This window comes from Sinocyclocheilus grahami, unplaced genomic scaffold (assembly GCF_001515645.1).
Source record: "Sinocyclocheilus grahami isolate Dianchi unplaced genomic scaffold, SAMN03320097.WGS_v1.1 scaffold1522.1, whole genome shotgun sequence".
NCBI lineage: Eukaryota > Metazoa > Chordata > Actinopteri > Cypriniformes > Cyprinidae > Sinocyclocheilus > Sinocyclocheilus grahami.
In genome coordinates, this window is record NW_015506701.1 from 172,927 (window position 1) to 197,900 (window position 24,974).

General features: G+C 33.4%; 1 protein-coding gene across 1 annotated transcript; it reads right to left on the reverse strand.

The window, feature by feature from the left end:
* Nucleotides 1-90: 90 nt before the first annotated feature.
* LOC107570925 (gamma-aminobutyric acid receptor subunit pi-like) lies at nt 91-24,519 on the reverse strand. Its single transcript, XM_016257208.1, has 9 exons — nt 24,406-24,519; nt 20,475-20,649; nt 17,383-17,450; nt 16,021-16,238; nt 12,207-12,289; nt 10,743-10,880; nt 10,316-10,468; nt 8,724-8,917; nt 91-315 (listed from the first exon to the last, which is right to left on the reverse strand). Exons 1-9 carry the CDS (start codon nt 24,517-24,519, stop codon nt 91-93), a joined length of 1,368 nt encoding a protein of 455 aa, XP_016112694.1.
* Between the last annotated feature and the right edge of the window lie 455 nt (nt 24,520-24,974).

The following is a 24,974-nucleotide window of genomic DNA, read 5'->3' on the forward strand; positions in this document are numbered from 1 at the left end:
TGTGTGTGTGTGTGTGTGTGTGTGAGAGAGAGTGAGTGTGTGTGTGTGTGTGTGTGTGTGTGTGTATGAGAGTATGTGACGTCAGACGTATCAAAGAGGCATCAATGATTTAGTGAAAGTGGTGTTTTGTGTTTTCATGCTCTGAATTCGAACTTTAAGCGCCTCTAGTTTGCTTTTGGCACAAAACGGCACAAACCTCACCATCATCTTCATCAGCTCATCGACAGCACTGACCTCACGCCTCTTCATCTTCTCCACATGCTCTTTAATAACCAGCTGTAAGCCTTGAACCAAATCCACGGCTCCGTGATGAATCTTTCATTTGAAGTAAAAAAGTATGAGAAAGCCAGAAAAACAAGACGAACATCATCAAATGCATTATTGAATGAGAAACTGCAATATAAAACTGAAACTGTAATTTCGATATCGTTTGTCCAAAATGATGGTTTGCTATTTCGTATGTTTTCTTTTTAATCGCTGTGCATGAATTGTCTGTTATGTTGAGATTTCGCAGCCAGTGACATTTGCAATAAAACATTTTAGATGCATGGAAAGTGTGCTTTTTAAACATTTTAAAAGCGTGACGTGCAGAAGTGAGATGCTGTGGAAGATATTTCACATTTCAAGCCAAGGCTTTCTTCTCAGGCTCCTGGTGTGACAACTTACCCCACTTTATGCTCATTAGCTTTCAGAATGTAACGTTTGAGTAAATACTGATTTCATAACTTGATTAACACACCTTATTCACAAAATATTCAGTGGAGTAAAAGAGTGAGACAACTAGCCCCGGTCTCCCCATCATGCATACAGACAGACAGACAGATTCCAGAATTTTGATCAAAATAATAATAATATTAACATTTTTGTTATTATTATTATATGAAATAATAATAATAATAATTAGATATGAAATAATAATAACTATAATTAATCATACTACTACTAATAATAAAATTATTATTATTATTATTATTTTATACATTATTATACATTATTAATCCATCCATAGTTGAACATTCATGTTCATCAGCGACATGGATTATTATTAAATATATTAAATAATATATTAAATAATAACAATAACAGTGATAATAATAATCCCTATTATTATTATTATTATTATTATATTTAATGCTGAATTATCATTATTATTATTATTATTTAATATTGAATTATTATGGCCATTATTATGTAATATCTAATTATTATTATTTTATACAATATTATATATCATTGATCCATCCATAGTTGAAAATTCATGGATTATTATTTAATATATTAAATAACATATAAATATATGTTTAATAAATATTATTTATATAATTATTAATAAATAATAAATATTTTTTTTATTATTATTAATAAATACTACATTCATATATTTATGTATTATATATTTATATAATTATAAATATTTATATAATTATATATATTATAAATATAATATATTAAATAACATATTGAATACTTATTCTTATTCTTATTATTGATCCATTCACAGCAAAGCATTCATGTTCAGCAGTAACATTGGTATCGCTCTCTGAACATTTCTCATTATAATGTGTGAATCTGCAGTTACAGGTTGTTTGAAAAGGATCTGAGAGCCAAATCATTTACACAAAGTCCTGCAGGATCCACAAAGAAACATCAGACCTGCTGCATACGCTTCATAATCCACACAGATGTGTCAAATAATCCAAACACGGAGTTTAAGCAGCTTAGAATGATGTTTTCAGCAGCAGAGGTCTGCATGCACAATCATGTTTGATCATGCATTACTGAAGAACTGTGAGTGAACAGCGCCACCTGCTGGTCTCTCTCACACACACACACACGCACACACACAAACACACTCATGTTTATCCATAAAAACAGAACAGATTTTCTTGTTTTAACATAAATCTAATATAATCTAAATATAAATATAATCTTAAAAAATATATAATCTTGATTTAAGGATGTTTAGATATTTGTTATGGATAACATGTCAAAAATACTGAGGACGATGCAACGTGCAACAACATTTCTAGGGCCTTAATTTGTGAATTGGCAAATTAAGACTTTCTGAGACCTTTTTAAGACAATTTTGGCTGCTTAACTCAAAAGTAGGATGATGTGCACTTGAAGGCAGCATGGCTCTCAACCTCAGAATTTTGCGCTGATATCAACATTCAGTACACGCATCTAAACTCAAGTTCAGAAATACATACATTGTTGCACTGATTACTTTGAATTCAAACATTTAAAATCAAGATGCAAATACTCAGATCAAACTTACCAAATGTATTGTTTGAAGAGAAGGTCAATTCATTCAGTCATGCAAAGTACAGCTCCTATTTGAAGAGAGAAAGACTGAAATCTCCAACTGTTTGCCAAGCATTTCAATTCAATTGCACATTTCAAAAGAACAATAAATCATGCAATATGATAGCATAGCTTCTGCTCAAATCAGGCATTATTTATCTCCTCCAGTAGATTTCCTCAATCTCTGGCACAGTGTATGAATAAAAATGGACAAGTTTATCCTAGGTGTTTAATAAAATGTGGTAATCACGTGACGTACTGACTTCGTCTCTCATCATCAATCCATTAGTTCTGGAGGAGTGAAATACTGCTGGCACCCTGTAAAGCTTGTGTAAGAGCGATTAAGATATGGTCAAATAAAAGTGTTTATGCTTCACTGGCTGCCCTTAGACATTAATTATGATGCATGACGATTCACATCATGAACCGTCTAATTGTACTATGAAATCACGCTGTAACTTGCAGAACTCGAAACTTCTTGTTAGTCCAAAAAGAGCTGCAAAACCCAGGTATATGAACACACGACTGCCCACATTGACATGTTAATCCATGCTCAGTAGACTGAAGCAGACGGGACACTAATACTGATAAACACTGAAAGCACTGTTACTTCAGATGTTGCACAAAAATATAGTTAAAAAAATAAATAAATCAGATCTCCAATTCAGTGTTATTTTAGTAATGTTTATATATTTATTTAAAAAAATAATTATTATTTATACTATTTAGTTTTTATTAATATTGTTAACCAGCTTTTGTTTATTTAGTAATTTAGTAAATTTTTTATATGATTTTGTCATTGTTTTGTTTTGTTTTTTTTATTAATTAATTAATTAATTTATTTATTTATTTATTTTCAGTTTTCATTCAATTGTAGTTGTTATTTATCTCAATTTGGTAATTTTAGTGCTTTAACTTCTTTAAACTTATTTCATTTAGTAGCCAAGGCAGCGTTTCTAATTTTCATTCAGTTTGAGTTTTTCATCTGATATGTTATTTTAGTTTTATTTCAGCATCATTCCAATTAACAAAAATGTTTTAGTTTTAGTTCTTGTTAACGATAATAATGCCATTTTATTTTATGAAACAGAAAAAAATCATACAATTTCATTAATAAATTATAAGATATATTGAAACAATTTTATAAAATCAACATGAAAGTGAAAGTATATGGCAATATTTTTTAAAGAGAATCATCCCTTTAAATGTTTCATGGCTGCATATATTTAAATAACTTTGGCTTAATGTTTTATGATTCATTCAATACGATTGGCATTCCATATATGAAAGTTTCTCAGCTGCTTCATGACTCTCTGGAAGTACAAGTACACAACCTGAAGTCTGAAGATCTCAAAAACAATCTGTCACTGCTAAAACATCTACAATAATCTATTGAAATACCTGCAGTTCATATATTGCTTTAAAACTGTTTATTTAATCTTAAAAGCTACTTTTGAACGTCCATCAAAATGATGCAGTTCTGGCATTTTACAGCAGGTTCTATTAAGCCGGTTCCTGACCTCTGATTCAAGAAGAGGTCAGAGGTTAGAGGTCAAGCCATGAAACTGTAATGTAATGTTGAAGTCACAAATAAAGGCTTGAGAAAATGAACATCAGAACTGCACAATAAACTGTAGTCTATGTCAAGCTTGAGAAAGAGTACAATGAAAGCAAGGGAATAATTGCTAGAGGCACTCTGAACAAACACTCAAATAATTTGTATATTTATACAAAGTACAAACATTATTTGCCCACCGGTGACTGAAGCACAAAATAAGTTGTTTTCTGGTTGCTTAGGGGTTTAATATCCGTCTGAATAGAGCCACCGTGGCCTGGTTGTGTTTTCTCTCTGCTCTGTTGGTTTTGTTAGTGTATACTCGTTAAAATATGATGACGAGCTTATTATAGCACTGTCATGATATCTTCTTCAGAGCGTGACACAGAGGTTTACACACTTTAATCATTTACCTTATGTGCAATTTCCATGCATTATTGATCCGCACTTTAAGCAGAAAGCAGAATTTCACTCACAGACTCTTATTTACGTGTTTTTTTATTAGAATTTTTACTATTAGTGTCATTATTAGCATCATTCGTATAAGCATCATTAAGCAAACATCAAGTAAGCATGCAGTATTTACAGTCGTTGTTCAATTACGCTCCATCGTCTGCATATGCAAATGTTACATTATACACACATATTCACATCAGGATGCTCGAGAGCTTCAGATACCAACACAAACAGTCTGGATCTGTGAGATCAGCCTCAAAACAGTGTCTGAAATTCACTGGGGTGTCATTACGATTGATAACGAGACGAAGATGGAACTATATGCATAATGGGAAAGTAAAGGAAGACATGGACAGCCTTGCCATCAAATACAGGTCAGTTTGCAGGTTAGAATTGAAATAGAAGAGCTAAACAAACAGGTTATTGATCAGGTAATTGTGGTCTGTTTTAGGAGGATTTCTAGACGTATGAAGTCTTTGGCTTAGATGTTTGGCACTGTCATCATCATCCTCTCATTGTCCTATTTACTGGAACAGAGATTATTTATTAGAAATGTACGAAAATTTCACATGGAATGTATTAAGCTGCTTTCTAATACTGGTGTGAATATAACTAAACCTTGCAGGGATGCTAATAAAATCTAAATGAAGTTCATGATTGTGTCAAACAATGGGAATCATTAAAGAAACATGTTTTCTATTCATTCTGAAATGCATCTGTGTTATTTTAGTATTAATGAGATACTATTATATTTTTAATCATATTTAGAATTTGTTTTCATATTTTCATTTTAGCTAAAGTTTTAGCAATTTTATTGTGTTTTTTTGTCATTTTTATTACTTTTAGTTTTTGATAACGTCTGTATAGTTTATTTATTTTATAATTTTATTTATATCTGAGTTATTTTTGCACATCAAGTCAAACTAAATGAAAATGAGAAATGTTTTTAGCTGCAATAAAGTAAAAAAAAATAAATTAAAAAAAATAAAAATAAAAAAAATATGATATGCATATACAGTAAATGACGAGTTATTGCATTCATTCTCAACTTGGCAAATTAAAAACAACCTATGAATAAACACAAAGAAGTCCCATAAATGCAAATTTACGTCAATATTAATGTATTATTACACTGAATATTACCCTAAAGTGGTAAAGAAACATGCATTAAATGGAAAATCAAGCACTTTGTAGTATTAAACTTTGAATGGAAGGCATTCGACGTGAAATTAAGGATCCGACTGCATGACGAAGGCAAACGCTCAAAACATCTAAATGAAGCCAATTCAAAGTTACAAAAATAGCAGATCTATTTGAGAGCATTAACAATCCCAAATAAAAAACAGTTTCAAAAACCTAACCGAGGTCGAGAGAGGAAAATAAAATAAAATACATCAGTTTTAATATTATATTTAAAACCATAACCCAAAGTGTTCAATCCAGTTCAGTACGGGCCGCTGTCGCTGAATCCAAGAGCTTTAATGCACAGATGCACGTCCCAAAAATTTCAATGTTTCCAGACAGTTTAGCATCAGTCGCCACACGCAGTCCATGGCCTTTGGTCTAGTCCGTATCCGTCCTGTATAGAGTCCACAAACACCTCTGAATCATTAAAGCCAAGTCATATAAAGAGTTTGCACGGCCCCTGCAATCCATCGATAATGTGCAAGAAAGCAGCCGAGGCCGGAGCATTTATGGAAGCAATAAACTGGTAGCAATGGCTTCTTTCTGCCCTCAACACCGTAACTCAAACTCGAGAACCACAGACACGCGAGGAAGACACGTTAGAGGCATTACAGTGTGGAAAACACGGACACAAGTGAATAAAAACAGACTAAAGGAGAGCAGTCGCTGTGCTTAAAGGGATAGTTCACCTAAAAATCACTATTTACTGACCCTCATGTTTCCAACGGCTCTCAAACCTCGTTCACACTTGTGTTTAATTCAAATATGTCGTGTTGCGCCGGATTAGATGTCAAATAGGGCTGCGACACACAATTATTTCGATCATCGATTAATCGAACGATTATTAGAAGGATTAATCGACTAATCGTCAAGTATTTCACTGATTAATCAGTAGGCTTTGATCGATTATTCCGCTTTTGCGATTCGCTAAAATATTGAGTTATACTGCACATATTCTATACATATTCATATAGAGCTGCATGATAGCAGAAAATCAAGTTGTATTTCTAACTGAAAGCGACACACACTGTTTCTTCATGTTTAATGCTGTAAAGCTGCTTGCTTTAAAACAGTCTACTGTATAAAGTGTTGTATAAATAAAGGCGACAAATCAACAACAAACGTGCACTATATATGATGCTTTCTTAACTGCTGCTTTCTCACCGCTGTCATTTTTGCTGTGTTTATTTTGTTATTGAAAAGAAACGAGCAAGAAAAACAGTAAACTGCAAGTAAGAATGCAAAAGAACTTCGCCGTCAGTATATCAGGGCCTTTACACATGACAGCATTTTTTTTTTTTTTTTTTTTTTAAACATTCCCACACTCTACTGGTTCGGCTTCGAATGCATGTCTAATAAGCGTGTTTACTTCTATTGGATTGCATGCGGGAGGGCTGAATTACAGTCTTGCGCTACAGCGTCACACTGGTCAAACCTCATTATTGCAGGCCCCTACATTAGGTCATATGAGATTAATCGACTATTCGACAACAAAAATATTTTATGATCGACATTGTCAATAATATCGACTAATCATTTCAGCCCAAACATCGAGGACGAGACACACAGATTATGTAAAACCTGCCATCATATTTGAATTGACCGCAAACGCAAATGAGATTCGAACAGTCACAGAGGTTTTCAATGGACGTGAGGGTGAGTAAACGACATTGCTTTCCTCTTTGAACAAACTACACCTTTAGGATATCAACTTGTTAGGCCCTTTTTGATAATATTTTTTAAAGCATTTTAACAACTCCCAGTCGATAATGATGAACACACACAAATCCACATAAATCATATTCACTGACAGTTTCCAACAATCACATTCACACACGTTCAAATACTAAAATTCGCCCCATTTTTTCTGGGATATAACCTACAGTGATTGAGGATGTTAAAGTCAACATACGTGAAGGTTGAAGGTCAAATTCATCCTCCATCCATTTTTTTTTTCCAGCCGAACCTCTTTGAGATGAATTATCTGCTTGAAGTCCCCTGAGATTTAATTACATTTATTAATAATGTAATATTTCAATAATTTAACAACACATTTGCATGTTCATGGTTCTCTGATGTTGGTTAATAGTCACAAGACATGCAGGTAAATTAATATTTAATTTTCTAGTAAGTGTTTTATATTTGTTTTTATTTTCAAATTATTTATCCATTTTTATGATTTCATTAATTACTGTATTAGTTTGGGAAACTCTGCTCCTTGTATACCAGCCGTGAGGCTTCTTTATCAAATCCATCATTATTTGCTATTTTTGCTGTAACTTCTATTATATTAACATTTATCAGCACTAAATGTTAATTATAACCAATATTTCAGAAAGGCTGTGCTAGCTAGAACAGCAGCCTAAAACAACAACTAAATAATTGACTACTGGTTAAGTTTAACATTACCCAATAGTCTACAGCCTAGATGACTTCAATGGAAAAGCTGACTAAATTTTGATTTCATGTTGGCTTTAAGATCTAGTCTGCTCATCCTCAGCCACATGTGAAGTCAGAAAATCAGATTTCCAGTAATCTGATGCTAAAATTCACATGCATTTTCCTCAGTTTATCTTTAATTATTCAGAAGATTTAATCATGGGAACCATTGTGGAGATCCAGGGTTTCAAACTTCCAACTTTGCTATTGGCTATTGGTATCTGCTGAGAAATGTAGTATCGTTGCAACCCTAATTATTCTCCTTCTCTGTTGAGTCTCTACTGGTCTTTCAGACACACGTGCACACACTATAGTACTTACTAACACACAGAAATGATTCAACATGATGCCCTTGTTAAAAGTACAGGTAGTAGGTCCAGTAGAGCAGATTAACGATGATGAACGACAGTGGGAAAAATTGAGTATACGTTACATCATTGCATAATTACATAAGCGAACTAGTGAAATGAACCAGTTCATTGAAACGAACTGTCCAAAAGGACCAGTTCCTTGATATGCTTTTTTTATTCTCAAAGACGGGCAGCTGGTGAGTTACATTTTATGAATCACCAACCACGGTTTCAGCTAAACATCTTTTTTACTGTTCTACTATAAAAAACGTCACCTACATCTTGCATGGCCTGAGGGTGAGTAAATTTTCATTTTTGGGTGAACTATCCCTTTAAGACTCAAAGTACAGTATGGGCAATAATAATGATGCTTACCTTAGAAAACAGCACAGACGATGATGAACACTATGATGATGATGATGATCCTGTCTTACCATGAGTGCGTTCTTGTAGTCGGGATGCTGTAGCGTGCAGAAGTGGGCCACGGCGTACTCTATCAGCGCTCCAAAGATGAAGCTGAAGCAGATGCCCAGGTACACATCGATGGCCTTGATGAAGCAGTTGGCATTGGGCAGAGACGTCCGCGCGCCCATCATCAGCGTGGTCATTGTCAGGACGGTCGTAACGCCTTTAACATGTACCAATAACACACACGTTTAGCTGAAACACTCATTTGCCCAGCTCTAAACTGTAACAAGGAAATCAGCTTCTGCAGTTATTATATTGCTTGTTAGGATGATCTGTGTAGTTAGTTACTACACTGAAAAAAATGGTGTAGATTTACTATGAAACAATTTTCACTCTGAAATTGTTACAAAGAACTGACAAGTAGAACATTGAATTTGATGAATTAGACATTTTGAAGTAGAAAGCCTGAAATAGTATTTTCTTTTAAAGCCGACTCCAATAATCTTTGTTTCATTTACAACTTAAAAAAAATATATAAAATGTTTACCATGTATACGGTTGCTAATGTGTTTTTGTTGGTTGCTATGTGGTTGTTAGGATGTTTATGGGTGGTTGATAAGGTGTTCTGGGTTGTTGCTTGGAAGTTATGAATGGTTACTATGTAATTGCCAAGGTGTTCTTGGTGGTTGCTATGTAGTTGCTAGGATGTTCTTGGTGGTTGCTATGTAGTTTTGAATGTGTTCTTGGAGGTTTCTATGTGGTTGCTAGGATGTTACTGGTGGTTGCTATGATGTAATGGGTGGTTTCTATGTGGTTCCTAAGGTGTTTTTGGTGGTTGCCATGTAGCTGTGGTGGTGTTTTTGGAGGTTTCTGTGTAGTTTCTAAAATGTTATGTGGTTGTTAGGATGTTCTGGGTGCTTGCTGAGGTGTTCTGGGTGGTTGATATGATGTTCTGGGTGGTTTCTATGTGGTTGCTAGGATGTTCTGGGTGGTTACTATATGGCTGTGAAGGTGTTGGTTGCTAGGATATTCTGGGTGGCTACTATGTGGTTGCCAAGATTGTGGTTGCTAAGATGTTCTAGATGGTTACTATATGGTTGCCAAGGTGTTGGTTGATAGGATGTTCTAGGTGATTTCTATGTGATTTCCAAGGTCTTGGTTACTATGTGGTTTCAGAGGTGTTGGTTGCTAGGATGTTCTGGATGGTTACTATGTGTTTTCCAAGGTGTTGGTTGCTAAGATGTTCTGTATGGTTACTATATGGTTGCCAAGGTGTTGGTTGATAAGATGTTCTAGGTAGTTACTATATGGTTGCCAAGATGTTGGTTGCTAGGATGTTATGTATAGTTACTATATGGTTGCCAAGGTGTTGGTTGCTAGGATGTTGTAGGTGGTTACTATGTGATTATCAAGGTGTTGGTTACTATGTGGTTGCCAAGGTGTTTGTTACTAGGATGTTCTTGGTGGTTACTATATGGTTGCCAAGGTGTTGGTGTCTAGGATGTTATGGATAGTTACTTTATGGTTACCAAGGTGTTGGTTGCTAGGAATTTTCGGGTGGTTACTAAATCAACATAATTTGTTTTTCCTAAGAATGAAATGAAACACATTACTGTACCTATGCAGACGCGAGCGGGGACGGATGATTGGCTGATCCAGAAAGAGACCCAGGACAGAACCACCAGCAGGCTGGACGGCACGTATGTCTCCAGGATGAAGTACAGGATGCTCCTCTTCAGCTCGAAATGAAAGATCAGCTTGGGATAATTTCCTGGGAAGAGAATCAGAGTCCTTTCATAGGGATATAAAACATTTATGCTGTGCGTCCAAGTAAAAAGTCTTCAAGACTATCAATAAATCAAAAATAAGGAGTTATTGGAGTGGTTTTTATGGCTACGTACACACTGTAAGATTTCAGGATATACCATAAACATAGTAATTTCAGTGCCATTTCTGATGAAACGGGTTTTATTATCAGGTATCTTTTAATAAGCCGCTTCACAGACGTTAGATGTTGACTGCGGTGTGTTTGCGGTCTTGTGTACCTGTCTCATATACGGCCTCAGACACTGAGGTGTAATGATCTTCTACGGTGAACTGAGCCAGTTTCAGCGTGTCCAAACCGCTCACAGAGTCGTTCCCACGCGCCCAGTAAAACATCACGTCATTGATGTTATAACCCCCTGTGAACAGACAAACAGAGATCAACACAAGCACACTCAATTCTGACATTATCAGTCTGGGCCACATTCAGACATGGGAACTAAATCAGTCTCTTCTGCTCACCAAGGCTGCACTTATTTGGTCAAAAATACAGTAAAAATTGTGAAATATTATTACAATTTAAATGAACTGTTTTCTATATGAATATATAGTAAAATGTAATTTATTTCTGTGATGCGCAGCTGTATTTTCAGCATCATTCCTCCAGTCTTCAGTGTCACATGATCTTCAGAAATCAGTATAATATGCTGATCTGCTGCTCGAGAAACATTTCTGATTATTATCAATGTTGAAAACAGTTGCGCTGCACAATATGTTTGTGGAAACTGTGATGCATTTTATTTTTCAGAATCCACAGATGAATAGATAGTTCAAAAGAACAGCATTTATTTGACGCACGCAAGTCAGTTCTGGAGTGATTTGAAATGGGACACACTGTGAAGAAATTGTGAATGCAGTCTAATTAATTACAAATTCAGGTATTAATATTTTGATGTGTAGGTGACTAATATCAGATAAATGGTCACGTGCATTGGTGTGTAATATCAGTATGTGTCCTCTTGGTGGCGCTGAGTGACAGTAATCAGATCAGTAATCTCGGCACATGACGGAGGAAGAGAGAGAGGAGTGTTTATGTCTCACAACATATATCTGTACAGTAAACCTCGATTGAGAAAGACTTCGCAATTAAAACATGCAATATGCTGCACTGCAGAAACAACTGCAGGGAGCGGGTTCTGTGTTTATGTGTTTCACTGCATGGCACGCGAATACAATGTCTAGATGAAAGGCCATAATTCAAAATAACTGTACATTATGTTTATATTGTGCAAATAATTTTCTTTAGGAAACGTGCAAAAATGACAATTTGAGGCAAAACTGTCATGAAAATAATGTCACAATGCAAAACAAAAACCCTCTTAAAGTTCCTGCAGTTTGTGCATGTAAAATGCATCAAGAAACCTTATTTCATCTTTTCATTTTTTGGAGTGCAATACGACAGGAGTCATCTTGGACTGATTTCTGTCTGTCTGTAATATTTATTTATATAAATGATCTTGATGTGCATCTACACATCAGAGATCTGCATTGCATGCAAGTGCAAGGAAAGAAAACAGGCGAAATGTGGCACATTTGTGTGCAACCACAACATGTTCTTATAAAATATGAAACAGCGTGAACATTGTGTGAGTACAGATGTCACAAACAAGAGCACAGAAACGTCAGCTTGTTGCCAGAGCAACACTTTGGGGAAGCAAAAGCTGGAAATGCGTGTGTTTTCTTACAGCTCTCCAGTTGTAAGGTGCACGTCTGTTTGTCCATGGGATATTTGGTCAGATCCATGTTACAGGCCACAGTTGTGGTGATCCTACAGAGGAAAAACATAAACACTCATAAACACCGACATGTTCTCATCGCTTCTGATATTTAATGAATGGTAAAGAGGCACAGGCTGCACAACATCCCATCGGTAATCAGTATTTTACGCTTGTTTTCCAGTAGAAATATCTAAATGTCCTTAAACCAAGTTATTAAAAAACTTCCAGGTTTGCTGTGCTTGTTTGTAGAGCTGCACAATTTTGGCAAAATATGGCTATGTCATAATAATATATTAATAATAATAATACTATATATATCATAATTTTTATTATTAAATAATTTTTTTAAGTTTTATTTTTTAATTGTTTATTTATTTTAAATGTATCCTTATTAATAATAATGACAATATAAATATATAAGTATAATTTGTTATCATTATAATTATTATTATTATTAATAATAATTATAATATTTTTACAATTATTATTTATTTTGAATTTATCAATGCTACTACTACTACTACTACTAATAATAATGATAACAAATGATACTTATATATTTATATTATCATTATTATTAATAATGCTAAAATAAACAAATTAATAATATTTTGTTATTTATTATTATTATTTGTTACTTATTATTTATAAATAAAAAACACCTAAATATTTTAATTTAATCTCATCCTTCCATTCAAATAATATGCTAAACTGAATTTAGACTTATTTATTTTGATTTTCTTCTTCTTCTTCTTCTTAATAATAATAATAATAATAATAATTATATAAATATAAAATAATTTTGTATTTTAATTTATTATAATTATTAATGATTAATAATGTAAAAAATACAGTAATAATAATAATAAATTATTTTAGCTATTTATTATAAATCCAATATACAGTGGTGTGAAAAAATGTTTGCCCCCTTCCTGTTTTTTTATTTTTTGCATATTTGTCACACTTAAAAGATTCAGATCATCAAACCCAGCCGATTAATCGGCCGATTTTTAAAATTTTTTAATTAATCAGCATTGGCCGATTGTGCTGCAAATTAGGCCGATTTATAGGCAGGTGCACCTGCGGGCAGCTAAGCATTGTTTCAGAACTCCCTCTGAGGCTGCGTGAGAGATGGAGCAACTCACACTCTGCAGCCGCGGCTTGTTCACACACAGCTTCAGCTAACGATGGCAGGGCAAAACAGACCATTTCAAAAGCAGAATTACATTTTACCCTACTAGAGTTGATGCCGGAAAGTTATCATATTCATAAGAGCAACAAGTCATTTGCATGTGAAAGTAGAAACACATTCAACTCAGACGAAACTTCTGGGCTGATGCCCACGTTAACTTTCCTCATTAAATGAGTTTGTGGGTCCGACAATATCCTCCACGATGTCATCGCTCGTGGCCAGCGCACTCTTAAGCAGTTATGAGCAGCAGGCTGTGTAATATGTGTAATAACTCTTTTATTTTTGTTATCACTATGGCCATTTGACTTATAGCAGTGTCCAGTGTTTCCCATACATTCAGTTATTTATGGCGGCTCGTCACAATATCAAAACTGACCGCCACAAATAGATTTTCCAAAAGGCTTAGTTCACATGTCGCGCCTAAAAACGTGTGGAAAACACAGCTTTCTGCTTTTTTCCCCAAAGCGTTCGTGCGCTTGCGCTCCAGAGGCGTCTGCCATTGCTAAGCAACCATGACCTGCGCACTTCATGAAGACGCGGAAGTTTCAGCAAAGGATAAATGGATTTGCAGCACTAAAAATCGCTTGCAGTAGCTCTGCTACTAAATTTATTTAAAAATGTCTATCCTGTACAGCTATGATCAGCTGTTCCTTCATCTTGGCTGAGCTTTCAATGTTGTTACGGGGAAAGGATGAAGCTGATTGGCTGGTTCTTGTCACATTCTGAAAAGTTGAAATGTTTTTATTAGAGATGCACCGATCGATCGGCCAGGGATCGTAATCGGCCGATTTTCCTCATGATCGGCCCGGATCATTGGTCAGTCTCACTTCTTTCCGATTCCGAGCCGTTCCGTTTTGTTACCAGCGACACATGCAATAACGTCAGCCGCGCATTCTCACTCTCTTCTCTCCGACGACCCCTTCTCTCTCACACACGTCTCATTCGCTCCGGTTAAATAGTGCTTGTGTTGCGCATTATTTTAGTCATTCCCGCAGGTTTCGCTGATCTATATTAGTGGAGCGCACAATCTGCGCTCAGTCTCAAACAGCTTGTGAGCTACAAATACCAAAATGAGTGGCTGAATGCGCTAAAACGTTCAAATACATAAAAACTTATGTCAAAATGCCGGTTTTGGCGAGTATCCAGTTAAACGCAGTCAGTTTTGGAACGTTAAATAGTTGAGAAAGAGAACGCATGTTGTGTAACAGTATTAAAGGGACTCTTAAAGGGACCGCAGTCCAATATTTATGCTGTCTTGATAATCAAAGAACAAAAGACAAAGAAAAAAATGTTCTGCTCTTGACTGAATACGTTTTATAACTTTAATGGTAAGCATTCATCTGTATTTAATTTTTACAATGAAGACTACAGAAATTAAAGTAATCAAATGTAAAATAACACTGGATGTGTTATTTTATATTTGATTACTTTAATTTCTGTAGTATTTCTTACCTGAATAAAAACTTAACCTGAAAAACTTAGTTTCATAGCTCTCTTTATTCTATTGCATTTATTTGTGCTGTTGTTTGCAATTTTTTTATTTGTTCTTATTTTATTACAGAATTTTTACTTGTGTTTTTTATGAAAATAAAACTTTGCGTTGAAGAAAAGTAGATTTTTGTTTGTATATGCTGTCAATTATAGTTCTTAAAAAGAAAATCGGAATCGTCAAAAATCGGTATCGGCAGATCGCACTAACAAAAAAATGGGAAATTGGTAATCGGAATCGACCAAGAAAATTGCAATCGGTGCAACTCTAGTTTTTATTTGGATTAAATGATGGAAAAAATTAGTGCGCCTGCCACACGTCTACATTTGAAATAACGAACTTGAGCACGCAAAAAACACGATATGTGAATGGCCCCTTATACTTCCTTGAATAAACTGAGCACTGCACTTTTCAAAATTAAAATGCAGCGCTTGTGTTTTTATATGAATATATCTTTGAAAAGAACCGACTGTCTTCAGAAAAGCTTTGGTGTCATTTTCATTTTGTCTTTCCTGTAATGCCTGATAAAGCAGCGTTTGTGAGCGCAGTGCTTATTAGATTATAGCCGTTACCGGGGAAACCGCTATATCTCCCGCTCCAACAGCGCCTCGCGCTAGCAGAGAATTAATTTGCAGTCTGTGGGGAAACACTGGTGTCTGTCAGCAAACATAAACAAAAAACATCCTTCAGAACTGTTTTGAGAAGGTGCTTATGTTTTGAGCCATGTATTATTACTCTGAATTAGGCTACTACTACTATTACTATCTTGTATCCTGCAATAATCATTTACTCAAACTCCTTTTTATGAGATCAATGGGGAAAAAAAGAAAATCGGCCAAACATATCGGCCAAAAAAAATCGGCATCAAATATCGGCCATCGGCTGCCCTGATTTCTAAATATCGGCATCGGCAAGTGAAAAACCCATATTGGTTGACTTCTAATATATATATTAGAGGTATATTTATATATACATTTGTATTATTATAAATAAATAAAAATCTAAGGATTACTAACTGAAATCAGACTTTTTAACACATCAAGAGAGCTCAATGTTCAGATTCACAGCTATATCTGTGCTACAGACCAGATAAGCCTCACCGGAGCGCATAGAGAACGGTCCCGTTGGGAAAGATCCGGATCAGTCGGTTCTCCACGGTGATGTCGTGGAGGAAGGACTTCTTGGAGTCCACTATAAAGGTGTCTGGGACCCACAGCAGCTCCACCAGTCGCCCGTCCAGACTCAAGCTCTTATTGCCTTCAAACACGAGACGCTCGTCTGTCCAGCGCTGCCGGAGGAAGATCGTGGCGGTGTAGTCCTGCCCATTCAACAACAGCACAGCATCCGTAATGATTTAGCAAAGAATACAAACATATATTTTCACATTTTATGAACAGCGCTACATAAACTGTGTGAGATGAGCCAAAGTTTAATACTTTAGATTACAAATTGGAACAAACCCTTAACTTTAATTACAAGCAATAATAATATTCTTAAATTTTAACTAGTATTATTTAGGTTTAATTATTATGATTATTATTAATAAAAAAATATTTAAAGTAATAATAATAATAAAACGACTTTTAAATATTGTTTAATTATTTATAAGTATTGTATTATTGTTCATGTTTAATTATAGTTATTTTATTTATAGTATAAAATAAAGAAATTTGCAAAATAATAAATAATAATTTTCAATATTTTTCATCTATTTATTATTATTATTATTATTATTTTATGCTTAGAATAGTATTATTATTATTATTATTATTATTGTTGTCATTATTTAATTTATTATGAAAATAAACCAATTAATAATAATAATAATAATAATAATAATAATTTGTAAATATTTTCTATAATATACATAAAAATTTGAATAATCATGTTTTTAATATCATTATTTAATAATAAATTATTATTTATAAGTATTGTATTATTATTATTATTATTATTATTATTATGAATATAATTTTTAATTATAGTTATTTTATTTTATTATATTAATTATATAATAATTTAATATAGCTATTTATTATTATTATGCTTAAAATATTATTATTATTATTGTCATTATTTTTAAAAATAATAATTATTATCATTATTATGAAAATAAACCGATTAATAATAATAATAATAATAATAATAATAATAATAATATGTAAATAGTTTCTATAATAAACATACAAATATGAATAATAATGTTAATATAATTATTTAATAATAATTATTATTATTAAAAAGGGTCATTTTATTTTGTTTTACTACTACTACTACTACTACTACTACTAATAATAATAATATTGAAAATGTATTACTTAAGGTCAATAACTTGAACAAGCCCCTTAATCTCAAGTATGAGCAATACATAAATAAATAATACTCACTAATGAGCAGATAAGAGTTTTCGAGCCATCATTAATGTAAACTGATGTGGCGTGTGAGGGTGCTCTGTTTCTCACCATGTTGATCTCTGAAATGGTATCAATACTGGCGATGTCTAAACTCATGCCCACCGTGACGGGACCATCTGCAGAACAGAGATGGAGAGAAGGCATGTCATCATAATTCAGAGAATAGTTGCTAAAGACGGAAACCCTGCAAGCCAAACTCTCTGCTCATTAAAGCTGACGATGTGGGAAGCATGTGTTTTATTTCTTCACAAATCTTTACAACAGAATGAAGTAGATGACGGGGGTGAACATGCGGTGAACAGGGACAAATTAACGAAAAATAGCAATGACTTCAGTGGAACGCAACAATGGAGTGGAGGCAATAATTAAATATTTTTCCTCTCATGATTTTCTTGACACCTACTGCTCTTTCTATGGCTATTTTTATACTTGGTTTGATGGTTTGAGCTGCTGTCCACACACGTCTCTCTTCACATAATTGTGTCGTCAACATAAAACAGCAGCTGTTTACCACTCAAACTAGGCAATGACTCCAGAGGAGACGCCAGATTCACCGTGTTATTGAAGTGTTTGTCCCTATGGATTCAACAGCAAAACTTCACACGCACTGCGAGAGATGTGACCAGAAATGCATTATGCTTTAAGTGTGACGGGGAGCATGCAAAGATGCAAATGATTGGACATCAACAGCAGATTGATTTCATATCATACTGGAGTTAACTAAAGTTTTGTGTCAATTAACAGCTTTTACATTCATGCATTTGGCAGATGCTTAAATCTGAAGCGACTCACATTGCGATTATTAACAGTAAATGAAAATAGCAGCCTGTCAGCATCATGCAAACATGAAATATCAGACATACAGTAATAGTTCTGCACAGGTTTTTCATGCGCTTGATGAACGTGTTTGTCCATTGCGCTCGCGTCTCGCATCTTTTGCAGTTGCATTTTTCACGTTCCACAGCTGCGTCTCATGTTTTTCAGCACAAACGCATTCTGTGTGAACAGCCGCTCAGACGTTACTGTACATTTACTTTACTCTGAGGCTCATCCATTTCACTTTCGGTGTGAAAGGGCTTTTGCATTTTCCAAAAATATAACATTTTTTTATATTAAAAACAAACAAGCAAGCCCAGCCCAGATTAGAAAAAGTAATGCAAAAGTAACATCACACAGTACTTTTCATAAAAAGTAACTAAGTAACGCAATTAGTTACTAAATTAGTAACGCAATATTGTAATGCATTACTTTTAAAAGTAACTTTCCCCAAAATGGGTCACACATGAGCGATTCATCAGCCACGCTGTCATGCGCTTGGTTCTTTTTATATTTTGGCACATTGTCTAATTCTAGCCTTTGCTAATACTTTCATTCAAAACCATGATCCTTCAATGCAAAAAAGAATAACATTATGGCAAAACATTACATTCTAATTAATCAATTTCATTGCAAAAAATCCCTACTAAATTGAAAGGGTAACTGTTTGAAACGCTAGAGTTTCAAAGCAGCTTCCTCAACACTGCTGGAGAAACGGTCAATGAATGAATAAAAAAACAGTCCTCAACTCATCAATAATTTACAGCAGGAGCAACAGGAGGAGAGACAGCGATGGATTCACTGTGTTTCTCTAACCTGTGTGCGCTTGCTGCTTTATTAAAGTGCCTGAATAGTGAATCTGAATTCGGAAAGGCACAGAAAACGAATAGTGTGTTCTACGGATCCACTAAAGGGACATGGTTAGCCGCTTGCTAGCGGTAGCCTGTTACATTACAGTACATACAATTTCAGTTACCACATAAACAGAGTAAGGAGAGATGACTGATAGGAGTAGTTGACACAGAGTACGTGTGATCGTGAATCTTGGAAAGTGAAAGTAAAAAGCGAGCGCACATTCAAAAGCAATTTCAATGCCCCGCATATTAATAGTGGCTTCCTGATGCCCGCAGTTTATATACAGTGTAATTACCCAACAATATACTTGCGAGAGAAAGCATTTAAATATATTTTTACGTATTTATTCCCTTTAGGGCTTCTGTAGAACACGTTATTCGTTTTCTGTGCCTTTCCGAATTCGGATTCACTATTCGAGCACATCCCTAGTCATTAGTCTCGACTACTGTAGGGTCTCAGGTTGATCTGGTTTGTGTGTGACAGGGATATTACTGGTAACTAAAACTGAAAAAAATAATAATAATTTTCATCACTTAAAAAAATAATCATCATTAATAAAAAACTTAAACTTATTTTATTTCTGCTAGTTGCCAATGCAACATTTAATTTTCCTTAAGTACTTCTAGTTGAAGTACTAAATATGGAAGCTTGTTTTGACACAAGATAAAAAAGACACCTTTTTTCAAATTAAGATGCAAAAACAAAGGTCAGAATTCTGTGAATTTTTATTCCCTGGTGGACAAAAAGCAGAATTGCAAGATGTAAACTCAAAATTGTGAGTTCATGTCTCACAATTCCAGAAAAAAATAACAACAACAACAAAAAGAAAAACTGAATTGCTAGTTAAAAAGTACAAATTACTTCTTTTTTTTATTTTTTATTTTATTTTTTATGCTATGACAGAAACAAGCTTCCATACTATAATAACTAAAGCTAAATAAACTAAAAAATAAAACTTACAATTTACAGACACATATATATTAAAAAAAGACAAAAACAAACAACAAACTTACTAAAACTGTAGCTAAAATTAACTAAAACAGAGAATACGAAAATAAAATCTAATTCAAAATATTAACAAAAAATTATAATAGTACATCAGCTGTACTAAAATAACACGTGAGCATGCATATGGGTTTGGGAGCAATGCAAGCTCAACCGCATGCGTCATTACATTTTGTAATGTTTCAGAGATGCCACAAGGGGCGCTATAGCGGGAATTCCCATAAAAAGTCGTCTACCGTCATGGTGGAGCAACAGTTACACAGAATCTCGCTGTTATGTTATGCATGTCTCTCGGTTTCTGATTGATGACACTGTGGCTTAATCACATTTCTATTCTCATTTGCATGTCTAACATAATGGAGCACCAATCAATCAGTTCTGAATAAAGATGTGAGGGAGTAAAGCGCCGTTCAGCCCTCATACAGTACACACATGCATGCATTAAACATTCATTATGTCCCTACTGTCAAAGAAAGGCCGGAGGTATTTGTTGTATCCTTTCATCAGCTTCTGGATGGTCGGAGGAAGAATCTCTCCCTCTTTCACCTCGGCGCTGAGCAGAGAGTTTTCCAGAAACCTGTGGGAGAAAAACGGAGGAATATGAACGAAGAGAAAGAAAGCTGTGGCTTCCTCTGCACTCTCATTATTTCAGGGCAGATCGCTGATCAACGGTTTGGTTTCGCTGTAAAATCAGCGGCCCACACTGATAAGAGCGTTCAGATCCCAGAACAACTTTAAGTTAAGATAGAGAGAGAGAGAGAGAGAGAGAGAGAGAGAGAGAGAGAAAGGGAAAAAAATAAGCTCATTTTCATAATTGGATTATTGGATTCCGTCAGTGTGGAAGACTTGAAAACGTACCATCAGCACTCGGATTTTATCACGCGTCGCTTTTACACACAACAGCGAAAATATGCCTGCACCGTCAGCAGAAACTCAAGCGCATTTATGATGCAATGAATGATTTGTGCATGTGTGTGACATGTACGATAAATACACCAATGCACTGAGACAAGCTAAAACTGACTACAGAAAAACTCTACTTGTCATTAGTTTCATTACCACAGAATATGTTTTCGATTTGAATTTAAAGTTTATTTAAGTGTAAACATTTCTAGTACTAGGGCTGCATGATTTTGGGGGGAAATCAATATTGTGTAACTATATATATTAATATGGCTATAATAATAATAATAATAATAATAATAATAATACAGCAATATTAATATAAAATCGTAAATTTATGCCAAATTGTGTAAATACTATTTTTGTTACATTTTACTTTGAAATGTTAAAATAGCAATAATATCTATTATTTTCTTTAATAATAATACTAATAATAATACTAATACTAATAATTATGACACACACTCAGATTAGAGTGGAGATAACTAAAAATGACGAAAATTACAGAGAGAGAGAGAGAGAGAGAGAGAGAGAGAGAGAGAGAGAAAGGGCAAAAAATAAGCTCATTTTCATAATTGGATTATTTTGATCCGTCAGTGTGGAAGACTTGAAAACGTACCATCAGCACTCGGATTTTATCACGCGTCGCTTTTACACACAACAGCGAAAATACGCCTGCACCGTCAGCAGAAACTAAAGCGCATTTATGATGCAATGAATGATTTGTGCATGTGTGTGACATGTACGATAAATACACCAATGCACTGAGACAAGCTAAAACTGACTACAGAAAAACTCTACTTGTCATTAGTTTCATTACCACAGAATATGTTTTCGATTTGAATTTATGTTAAAGTTTATTTAAGTGTAAACATTTCTAGTACTAGGGCTGCATGATTTTGGGGGGAAATCAATATTGTGTAACTATATATATTAATATGGCTATAATAATAATAATAATAATAATAATAATAATACAGCAATATTAATATAAAATCGTAAATTTATGCCAAATTGTGTAAATACTATTTTTGTTACATTTTACTTTGAAATGTTAAAATAGCAATAATATCTATTATTTTCTTTAATAATAATACTAATAATAATACTAATACTAATAATTATGACCTCCAGTTTCCCCATATCAGGGTGAACCTCACAACAAAAAAAAAGAATGAATAAAAAATGAAGACTATTTGGCATCAACATATTTATTTATTCATTTATTTCATAATGTTACTTTATTCAAAACTAGGATTTTTTTTTTACACTTTAGATATCAATAATGATTCTAATTAGAATTGCATTACTTTAATAGCTTTTTAAATGGGCATAAATGCTGTAATACATTTTACATTGTTATTACATTTTTCTATTATTTATTTGAATAAAAATAATACAAATTGGGGTACTTTTAAAAGTTGGAGGACTTAATGTATTAATGCACAAGGAAATACTAATGGTTTGTCAGATTTTGACAGTTTTATTTTTATTTTTTGAGATCCACACAATAAAATAAACACACATGCTCAAATTCAATATGAATAAAATGAAATGATTTAAAATATTTTTTTTCAGTGTTACTTTCTTCATATGTAAAATAAATAATAATACATACTATATGTTATTAAAATAGCATATATGCTGTAATTCTACCACAAATTAATAATACTTTTAACAATACTCTATCACTCATTTTCTGAGGATTATGATTTATATTTGGAATGGATATTTTGGATGGCTTTTAATATAATTGTTTATGTCTCTCTCTCTTTCTCTCTCTCTCTCTCTATATAATTAATAAATAAAATTAATTAGAATCAATTTAATACATTTTTCCTACGTTTTATTTCAGTTTTAGTCTATCAAGTTAAATTAAATAAAAATATGTATGAAATATGTTTATATATATTTAATTTCAATTATATTTCAAATAATGATTTTTTTTATGGTTTTAATTTATAAGTTTAAGCATAACATATATGCACTTTTGTATTTTTATGGCATCTGAATTAAAACTTATGCAACCCAAATGCACAAAATGGTAAAATACCGATCCAGATGCTCTGAGTATTGTAAATTCATCATATACTGATGTCAGTAATTAAACAATGACTGGTAATTACTGAAAGCTCTCTGATGACCTGCAGAGCATTACAGAATTGGGTGAGGAATAAACCACAACTTCAGCCTTTACAAATCATTATTCATTAACAGCTTTATTCAATTTGTTCCATACTCTTCAGAATATGCATCGGATCCTGAGGCTCTTCTGCCACGACATTAAACAGCCATTATTACAGCTCATTAGTGTGATACATCATTTCATATTCATCCCTGCTGACCTTGAGGAGTTTTTGCATTCATCCATCCATCCTTCACTGTTTAGTTTTGCAGTAATATCCAGAATTTCTCCATTTCATTTGATAAAAACTATTGTAAGATACAAAAAGAAACTCAAAGGTCTTCATTACAAACCCAAAGCAAGTTTGTTTTAACCTGAAGAAATTATGACAGAAATATACGAGTATTGTATAGTAGAATGTACTTATCAAAGTAATAATAACAATAATAATATATATCAATTTATTGTATTTATATATATATATATATATATAAACTTAATTTATTAAAACATTATTTTTAAGGAACACAATTGTTCTTCCATTGAAACTGTAAACCTCTATTGTGCAGACCTACAGAGAAGAAGGAATTGTTCATTTCATTTGATTACAATTTTAAAAGATTAATTAAATTGTTAAAGATTTATTCATTAACACCTTTTTGGATAATTATTTGTATTAAATCATACATTGTTAAATTCAGTTGATTACACATCATTTTTGCTTATTAAAAATTAAATATTAAACGAAACCTTTAAAAACAGAATACAGAAATATTCAAATGGAAATTTTGGAAAAATAAAACAATAAAAAAATAATAATTCTATACAGTAATATATATAAAAAATAGGGCATATTATTGTTAAAACTGTAATAAAATATACAATTTTAAAAGTTTAATAATTGTATAATAATAATTTGATTAGACATCCTTTTTTATTATTAAAATTTGTATTTAACCATTAAAACAGAATCCAGAAAAATTACAAAACTGAATTTTGGAAAAAAATAAAACGGATACCATAAGGCCCAAGGCACTGCTGATATGATCATAAACGCATTCATTTGATCAACACTGTTTTTGTTAATACTGTAATTTGCATTGAATCATAAAACACAGAATCCAGACAAAATAAAATAGAAAGATTTCTGATAAAATAAAACGCATTTCTTAGGGCCCTATTATTGTTATATTAAATTAAGCCATTTTTGTTTAAAATGCTCTTTAGTTTTGAATGCATGTTTCTTCATTAGTTCAGGCATGCATCAGTCCACGATATCTGTGCAACCACATCTACAGTACAGCAAACTCTCTACTGCTTAACACATTTCTATTTTCATGCAGCTCGACATTAATGCATCCATTCACTCTGCTCTCGGCATCATAGATGACCACACGTGTGCAATCTGAACATCTCCAGCCCAGAGCTCTGCTGCACAACGACTCCCTCAGGAGACTGCGTTCAGACCGGCTCAGAAACATCTCTCAAGGGTGACAGCTATGAAATTAAATCTGAATGGCCGGGGAATCAGTCAACAAACAGACACGGATAAGAATACACTCAGTGCACTCAATGTGACTCTCAACAGAAATGGGAATATGAATGGAAATGGAATTTACTGTATAACACCGAATTTGGATGAATAAATCAAAAGTAGTGCTGTTTAATTAATCAGATTACAACATGGACTAGTGCCTGTGAATTAGAGCTGAGCGATATGGCCGAAAAAAACAAAAAATCATATCTCTGTATTTTTTGGCTGAATTGTGATCTCAATATTTTCTACATTTTTCTATTTGGATTAAAAAATATTGATTTATGCATTCATTTAATCCTGCCCAATGTTGTCCAATGAAACGATGTTTATATTAAAGACAATGAAAACAAAAATGTGACCCTGCAGCACAAAAGCAGTGTTGAGTCGCTGGGGGATATT